This window comes from Gekko japonicus, unplaced genomic scaffold (assembly GCF_001447785.1).
Source record: "Gekko japonicus isolate JY-2015 unplaced genomic scaffold, Gekko_japonicus_V1.1 scaffold759, whole genome shotgun sequence".
In the NCBI taxonomy this organism is placed as follows: domain Eukaryota; kingdom Metazoa; phylum Chordata; class Lepidosauria; order Squamata; family Gekkonidae; genus Gekko; species Gekko japonicus.
The window spans coordinates 397,813-407,138 of record NW_015176473.1 but is presented as its reverse complement, the minus strand read 5'-3'; the positions used below and the strand labels follow the sequence as shown (position 1 = coordinate 407,138).

At 48.5% G+C, this 9,326-nt stretch overlaps 1 protein-coding gene across 1 annotated transcript in view; it reads left to right on the top strand.

The window, feature by feature from the left end:
* P3H2 (prolyl 3-hydroxylase 2) overlaps positions 1-9,111 on the top strand; it is a 57,438-nt gene extending 48,327 nt beyond the window's left edge. The window contains exons 13-14 of the mRNA XM_015427165.1: positions 4,630-4,770; positions 9,005-9,111. Of these exons, the coding sequence (XP_015282651.1) occupies positions 4,630-4,770; positions 9,005-9,097 (234 nt within the window). The 3' untranslated portion in view covers positions 9,098-9,111. The remainder of the gene's footprint in view (positions 1-4,629; positions 4,771-9,004) is intronic.
* The last annotated feature ends 215 nt before the right edge of the window (positions 9,112-9,326 follow it).

The following is a 9,326-nucleotide window of genomic DNA, read 5'->3' as shown; positions in this document are numbered from 1 at the left end:
GGTGGTTGCGGCGCGACCTCTGCAACTTACCTGGCTGCTTCTTGCTCCTCGTGGCCTGACTGAGGGCTGCCGGGAGCAAGGGGCGGGGCTTGTTGCATGTGCCCACCCCCTGGGCTCCTTACTGCCGGAGCTCCGCTCCTGTGGGCTCCCGCGGGAAATAACCCCTGAGGGTAACATTCAGTTACAAACACTAAAACAGACTGCACTGGAAGGCGAGCCAGGAAGCATAATTGTGGGTATGCCAGAAGAAACAAAAAGGTCTCCCCCTGCTGGCGAGAGACACCGATAGAGGGAGGCAGACAAGTCTCCCTAGGGAGAGAGTTCCAGAGTTCTGTTGCTGGAGAATGTGGACTTGTACAGGGCCGGCTCGAGGTGTTTCTGCGCCCTAGGTGAGGCACAGATGCCAGTCTCCCGGTGGGGCCTGGAAACCCTTTTGCTGCCGCCTTCTCCTCCCTCCCCAGGGGGGATGGGGAGGGCAGGTGAGCTGCGGCGGCGCCTCCTGCAACCCGGCCGGATGTCTTCCTGCTTCTGATGGCGGCGGCGAGTCCCCCCTGGCCGTCGCCATGCTGCCTCAGCTGGGCACAGAGAGGGGGGGCGGGCGGGCAGAGACCCTCGATCCCTGCCGCCTTTCTTTTCTCTCTCGCCAGGAGGGGGGGCTCAGCTGCTGCAGGGCCATGCTCCCCTCCCTGGTCCCTTCCCATGGCGGCAGCAATCACCCGTTTAGGGCGGTGGCGGGGGGCAGGGTGCAGTTTGGCGCCCCTGAGGGCCGGCGCGCCCTAGGCGAGCACGTAGTTCGCCTGGTGGGCGAGCCGGCCCTGGGCTTGTAGATCCATAGAAAAGAGCAAGAGTCCAGCAGCACCTTAAAGACTAACAAAATTTGTGGCGGGGGAGGAGCTTTTGTGCATCACTGCTCACTGCTTCAAGTAGAAGTAAACTGGGAAAATAAACACTCACAAATAATACGCAAATTATGACTTCAAGTGTAATATGTCAATATCTCATAAAGTAATACCTACACTATTGTCATTCCAAATATAACAAACTCCTGCTTATTACAAAGTATCAAAGTGTCAAGTATAAATAGCAAAAATATCAAAGATTACCAAAATACGTAATGAAGACTCCGGAATGAACTTAGTTTTATGAATCAACTTCTTCAGAAGTAAAACTTCATACATCACATAAGGTGTTATTCATTCCTTTCACTTATCAGAAATTAGATGTAAGGTGTTGTTAGTTCCTTCTGGGGCTTTTTTTGTAGCAGGAACTCCTTTGCATATTAGGCGACACACCCCTAATGTAGCCAATCCTCCAAGAGAACATAAGAACATAGACGCCAATGTTGGATCAGGTCAAAGGCCCATCCAGTCCAATACTCTGTGTCACACAGTGACCAAAAACACCAGGTGTCCTCAGGAGGTCCAGCACTGGGGCCAGGGCACTAGAAGCCCTCCCACTGTTGCCCCCCCAGGCACCAAAAATACAGAGCATCACTTGCCTCAGAGCCCCTATCTATACCTTGTGGCTAATAGCCACTGATGGACCTCTACTCCATATGCTTATCTAATTCCCTTTTGAAGCCATCCATGCTTGTAGCCGCCACCACTTCCTGTGGCAGTGAATTCCATGTGTTAATCACTCTTTGGGTGAAGAAGGACTTCCTTTTATCCGTTCTAACCCGACCGGTCAGCAATTTCATTGAGTGCCCACGAGTTCTTGTATTGTGAGAAATGGAGAAAATTACCTCTTTCTCTACCTGCTCTATCCCATGCATAATCCTATAAACCTCAATCATGTCTTCCCTCAGTCGTCGTTTCTCCAAGCTAAAGAGCCCTAAGCGCCTTAACCTTTCCTCATAGGGAAAGTGTTCCAACCCTTTTATCATTCGAGTTGCCCTTTTCTGCACTTTTTCCAAAGCTATAATATCCTTTTCAAGGTGTGGTGACCAGAACTGCACACAGTATTCCAAATGAGGTCGCACCATTGATTTATATAGGGGCATTATGATATTGGCTGATCTGTTTTCAATACCCTTCCTAATAATCCCCAGCATTGCATTGGCCTTCTTTATTGCAATCACACACTGTCTCGACATTTTCAGTGAGTTATCTACTACAACTCCAAGATCTCTTTCTTGATCAGTCTCTGCCAGTTCAGACCCCATCAATGTGTATTTATAGTTAGGATGTTTGGCTCCAATGTGCATCACCTTGCACTTGGCCACATTGAACCCCATTTGCCATGTTGACGCCCACTTGCCCATCCTTGACAGATCCCTTTGGAGTGCCTTTGGAGTGTAAGAAGAGCTCTGTAAGCTCTTGGAGGATTGGCTACATTAGGGGTGTGTCGCCTAATATGCAAAGAAATTCCTGCTACAAAAAGAGCCCTGGTTCCTTCTATTTATTCTGTTGTTTAAATCTGAGTTGGCTTCTGAAGATGTTGATTCACAAAACAAAGTTCATTCCGGAGTGTTCATTATACATTTTGGTAATCTTTGATATTTTTGGATTTATACTTGCCACTTAGATATTTTGTAATAAGCAGGAGTTTGCTATATTTGGATTACAATAGTGTAGGTATTACTTTATAAGATCTTGACATATTACACTTTAAGTCATAATTTGATTATTATTTGTGAGTGTTTAATTGTTTAGCGTTTTCCCCAGTTTACTTTTGTGCTTTGTATATGCTATATTGCTTTCAACTGGGAGGTTCCTTGGACTTCACTGCTTCAGATAGACCAGTGGCCGGTCGCCCCACAACTTGCGTGTGATGAAGTGGATTCTAGTCCATGTAAAGTAATGCTAGAATAAAAAAAACCTCCTTTTCATCTTTAAGGTATCGCTCGCTTCCGTTTCTTCTGGAGTGTTAATATCTGTTTATTAGTTGTTGTAGATCTTCCAGGCTGTGTGGCCGTGGTCTTGGCATTGTAGGACCTGACATTTCGCCAGTAGCTGTGACTGGCATCCTCAGAGGGATAAGATAAGAACCTCAACAGCCAATCCACATGCAAAAGAACCTCCTCAGGAAACAATCCGTATACAAAATAACCTCCTCAGGAAAGCTCCTCCATCAGCATGTTCATAGCCTGGGGAACTCCTACAAGATAATGAATCAGCCCTACCCCACATTCCTGAGTAGATATAAATTACCTGCCTACCGTTTTTCTTCTTCTCACCTTGACACAGAGAGTACTCCATCTTTCTGTGTTATAGCTCTGAGGATGCCAGTCACACAACTCCAGTCCTACAATGCCAAGACCACGGCCATACATCCCGGAAAATCTACAGCAACCAATGAGCTCCGGCCGTGAAACCCTTCGACAAAATATATGTTTATACCGCAGCACTTTATTTAAACTTTTTTTTTAATTGGCCACTGCCACTGAGTACCTTCAACTGTGGCTTGAAATGCCAGCTGGTTCATTTTATTCCACTGAGTTGTTTGTAAAGGTTCCAAATGATCAGTAATTAGGTATATTGTTTATTAATTCACTTCATTTATGTCTCGCCTTTCCCCCCCCCATCGGGACCCAGAGTGGTTTACGATATTCTCCCCTTCTCCATTTTACCCTCACAACAACCCTGTGAGGTAGGTTAGACTGAAAGCGTGTGACTAGCCTGAGGTCACCCAGCGAGCTCCAGAATGGAGTGTGGATTGGGACTTGGGTCGTCCAGATGCTAGACTGAAACTTTGATCACTCCACCACACTGGCTGTGGGATTAACACATTCTTGGATATTGGCAGTAGAGATGATTTGGGAATATCGTAGAAACCACTGTTTATTTACTATATTGAAATACATGACGTTGTAAATAAATGTGTGCGTATTTGTGCGTGAGTGTAAATGAATTGGCACAGTACTAAATTATTAACTCTAAACGTGAAATTTTAAGTCTCGCCTGCCATCTACTGTTCTCATCTGGAAATTACACTTAGTCGATAACATCTTACGAATCCACAGAATGACATTTTTTTCCAACTCCAGTTTTCCACTCCGCTTTCCAATATATAGGACAGGTGGACTCACATTCTAGCTGTATCTGACGAAGTGAGTGGTGACTCAGGGAAGCTCCTCCCCTGCCACGAATTTTATTAGTCTTCAGGGCGCTACGGGACTCTTGCTCTTTTCTGCTGCTTCAGATAGACTAACATGGCTACCCACCTTGAACTATTTTCCCCTCTATCTGCCTACCATACAGAAGTGTTTTAAAATATATAAAGCGTCAGTGAGGCTTCATAGTTGGAGCAGACAATCCAGGTTTAGGCATTGATCAAGTGCTACAAAATGGTAGACATGGTAGAGGTGGAAGACACCCCCCCCCCAGTTTTGTCATGTCAAGTCGCAACCGACTGATGGTGACCCCAGCAAGGGGCTTTCAAGGCCAGGGAGAAGCAGAGGTGGTTGGCCATGGCCTTCCTCTGCAGAGCCTTCCTTGGTGGTCTCCCTTCCAAGTACCGACCCTGCATAGCTTCCCCAGGAAGGGGCTTTCAAGGCCAGTGAGAAGCAGAGGTGGTTTGCCATGGCCTTCCTCTGCAGAGCCTTCCTTGGTGGTCTCACTTCCAAGTACCAACCCTGCTCTGTTACTTGAGTGTCATTACGAGGACGATGTTGTTGATATTTGACAGGCCTCCATCAAGCCAAAGTGCGGACGGATGATCAGTTTCTCATCAGGCGGGGAGAACCCTCATGGCGTGAAGGCCGTCACCAAGGGTCAGCGGTGCGCCGTCGCTCTGTGGTTCACCCTAAATCCACTCTACCGGGAACTGGTGAGTTTTCCATTGTTGGGGGCAGTTGGATGGGACGGATTGTACCAAAGTTGTTTTCTTGAAAAGATCCGCCCAGTAAACGAGGGAGTAGATTAACAGCTGCACCCAGGATGCGATAAGACCTCTTCTGGAGAAGCGGCAGCCATCCTTAACACACACAGAAGCGCCAACAGTGCCATTGGTGGTGTGCGTTCTCCTCTTGAGTCCTGAATTCAGTTCTGGAAACCCCAGCCCAAGAAGGATGTTGACACGTGGAAAAAAATCAGAGAAACCAAAGCTCGGTATGAGTTGGGTCTGGCCAGGGGGGCTCGCTACAATAAGAAAAACTTCTACAGATATGTGAGAAGCAAATGCAAGGTAAAAGAGGAAATTGGACCGCTGTTGGGAGTAGAAGGAGACACTCTGGTTTATCAGTGATCTGGATGAAGGGGTAGAAGGGCTACTCATTCAATTTGCTGCTGATACCAAATTGGGAGGAGTAGCAAACACCCAAGAAGATAGAGTTAAAATTCAACAAGACCTGAATACTCTGGAGAAGTGGGCAGTTGCGAACAGGATGCGATTCAACAAAGATAAAAGCACAGTATTACATCTGGGTCACAAAAATGTCAAGCACCAATACTGGATGGGGGATACATTTCTGAGGAGGAGTGTATGCCAAAGAGATCTTGGGGTAAGGGTGGACTGTAAACTGAATATGAGCAGTCAGTGTGATGCGGTAGCAAAAAAGGCAAATTCAGTCTTGGGTTGTATTAAAAGGGCCACAGCATCGAAATCACAGGAGGTCACGGCCCCTCTGTATACTGCCTTTGTCAGGCCACACCTGGAGTCCTGTGCGCAGTTCTGGAGGCCTCACTTCAAAAAGGACGTGGGCAAAATGGAGAGGGTGCAGAAGAGAACGACGAGGATGATCAGGGGTCTGGAGACCGAGCCCTACGAAGAAAGGCTGAGGGCCTTGGGGATGTTTAGTCTGGAGAAGAGGAGACTGAGGGGGGGCATGACGGCTCTCTATAAATATCTGAAAGGCTGTCACTTGGAGGAGGGCAAGGAGCTGTTCCAGTTGGCAGCAGAGGACCCGAAGCAGCAGGTTTAATTACCTGCAGAAAGGGTATCGGCTGGATATTAGGAAACACTTTTTCACGGTCAGAGTGGTCCACAGGTGGAATCAGCTGCCTAGGGAGGTGGTGCCTTAGTCTGGAGAAGAGGAGACTGAGGGGGGACATGATGGCTCTCTTTAAATATCTGAAAGGCTGTCAGCCAGTTTGGTGTCGTGGTTAAGTGCACAGACTCTAATCTGGGAGAACTGGGTTTGATAATCCCGCTCCTCCACTTGCACCTGGCTGGATGACCTTGGGCAAGCCATAGTTCTGAAAAGAGCTGTCCTTGAAAAAGAGCAGTTTGTGTCAGAGCTCTCTCAGCCCCACCCACCTCACAGGGTGTCTGTTGTGGGGAGGGGAAGGGAAAGGAGTTTGTGAGCCGCTCTGAGACACCTTTGGGTAGTGAAGGGCGCGGGTATGAATCTAATATCTTCTTCTTCTTCTTCTACTACTACTACTACTACTACTACTACTACTACTACTACATGCCTGCATGCTTTCTGACCTCCCTCCTCCCAACCCCTGCAGGTAGAAAGCTAACCTGTCAGATAGAAGGCTAGGCTACCGCCTATCTGGCTGCTCTACTACTTCTCTATGCAGGGAGGGGCTGTAACTCAGTAGCAGTGCATGTCCTTGGCACGCAGAAGGTCCCAGGTTCAGTCCCCAGCATCCCCAGTTAAAAGACCAGATAAAAGATAATGTGAAAGACCTCTGCCTGAGACCCTGTAGAGCCACTATCGATTTGAGTAAACAGTACTGAACTAAATGGACCAAGGGTCTGATTCAGTCGCTTCATGTGTATTTATTTATTGGGGCGCGGCTGCGGCTCAGTGGTAGAGAATCCATTCGGCGTGCAGAAACTTTGGTCAGCTTCCAGCCTGAAATGCTTCAAGTGCCCCTGGATTCTGAAACACGCTCCTAAAGAAGTTCTTTAAGCGCTGCCGCCACCTTGTGGACGTGGTGAGGATAACGTCCCCATGGTTCAAGTGTCCAGCGACACCTTTTAAGACCAACGAAGTTTTATCCAGGGTATAAGCTTTCATGTGCATGTACAGTTCTTTAGCTACATTGAAATGGAAGTTACCAGTCCATACATAGAGGTAAAGGTTGAGCAGCAAATTAGCATACAGCCTATTAAAGTTGTTTGACAGATGCAAGGACCAAACAACCTTAATATGTTGTGGGTTAATTTGCTGCTCACCCTCTGCCTGTATGTATGGACTGGTAACTTCCATTTCTACATAGAATCATAGAATCATATAGCTGGAAGGGTCCATAGAGACCATCCAGTCCAACCCCCTGCCCAATGCAGGACCAGCCTAGAGCATCCCTGACAAATATTCGTCCAGCCTCTTCTTGCAAGCTGTCAGTGAAGGGCAGCTCACCACCTCCCTAGGCAGCTGATCCCACCTTTGAACCACCGTGACCGGTTTCCATATCTGAAGATGTGTGCTTTGCACACAAAAGCTTATACCTTGGATAAAACTTTGTCGGTCTTAAAGTTGCCCCTGGACTCGAACTCTGCTCCGCCGCTTCAGACCAACACAGTGACCCACCTGAATCTATCCCCGTGGTGTATTCCGTAGCTGGCAGCCACAAGAAAACAAGGGAGGCAGTGGTGATCCAGTTGCTGAAAAGGTTCGCAAGTTCCTGAGTCACGCAGAAGCCCAAGCTGGCAGCACCGAGGAGCTCCAATAGAGGGGCTGGGAAGTTATAACCCGGTTCCTCGGTGCCAGCAGGGAAGGAGTGAGGCCCGCTTCTCTGGAGAGAGGGTTCCGTAGGCTCAGCAGTCACTCTGGAGAAGACTCCTTTCCCACCACCTCCCGCCAGGTTCCAGAACCTTCTGCCCCCCAAATCTGGTTGGCCTCCAAGGTTCTGCTGGTCTCAAATCCAGCTGGTCTGTGTACCATAGGATCACAGGGTCCTAGAATCACACGGGACCATAGAAGCCATCTAGTCCAACCCCTTGCTCAGTGTAGGATCAGCAGAATGTTTGTCCAGACGCTGCTCAAAGACTGCCAGGGAGGGGGAGCACACCACTAGGGGTGCGCACACACACACACAAAATATGTGTGTGTGTGTTAAACCAAGCCCGAAAAAATATTGGTATAAACGGATATTCCCAAATCCCAATATCAGTAAGATACTGGGGTTCGGGAAAAATCGGTACTGCTGAATATATTCGGCACCATTACACCCTATGGGGAAAGTCCCCATAGAGTAGAATGGCACTGAAGCCTTTCCTTCCCCAGGCTCAACTTCTGGTCAGTTTCATTCCCTGCCAGTCAGCTGGGGAGTGAAATTGACCAGTACAAGCAGCTGAGCTGCTGAGGAAGGAAATATAGGGTGGGGAGGAGGCATGTTTAAATGCCACCCCCTCCCCAGCCTGCCTGGCTCCCCAGATCAGCTTCCCGAGGCGCCCTGCAGCTGCGGGCAAGCTAAGGAAAGGAAGAGATTGGAAGACAGGGCTGGTCAGTTTCACTGAAACTGACACCTTCCCTACCTGACTCCACCAAATAATAGCCGAATAAGATCAGCTTTTATTCGGGAGCATGTTATCGGCCAGCCAAATCAGATTAGAGAATCTGATTCATCTTAACAAATACCCCCCAAATTCCAATAAGGTAATTTTCGGGGGGGGGGGGAAGGTTCAATTCAGCAAAGCTGAATGCACACCCCCGCTCACCACCTCCCTAGGCAGCTGATTCCACTGCTGCACAACTCTGACTGTAAAAAGGTTTTTTTAAATATCCAGCCGGTACCTTCCCGTCTTTAATTTAAACCCATTATTGCGCGTCCTCTCCTCTGCTGCCAGCAGCTCCCTGCCCTCCCCTAAGTGACACAGCCCTTCAAATCCTTCAAGATGGCAATCGTGTCCCCCTCAGCCTCCTCTTCTCCAGACTGAACCTTCCCAAGTCCCTCAGCCTTTCCTCACAGGGCTCCTTGGTCTCCAGGCCCCACAATCGTCCTCGTCACTCTCCTCTGCACCCGCCCCATTTCGTCCACATCCTTTTGTGAAGTGAGGTCTCCAGAACTGGACACGGCAGAGCTGTATCGATACCTGCCATGTCTTGTCTCTCTCTTCCCTCCCCCCCAATTTCTCCATCTGTTACGCCTTTTGTTTCTCCTTTCCCCAGGAGCGGATCCAAGCCGACGAGGTCATCGCGGCGTTAAACCAGGAGTCTCTCGGCCCCAGCGAACAGGGCATCAACCCCAAAGACGAGCTATGAGCCAGGACCACGGACACACGATTAAATATATATATATATATATTTAATATTTGTTTTAAAATCTTATCAGAACCTTTTATTTTTGTACAAAGCCTCGGTCTAAGTTAATGGACAGGTTTACTAGGGAGAGAGAGAGAGGTGGTGGTGGTGGTGGTATGCCGAAGAAATAAAAGTCCTCCTCTCGGTTCACACCGTTTTTTCTCCTGGCGGTTCTCGGGAGTCTCTCGTT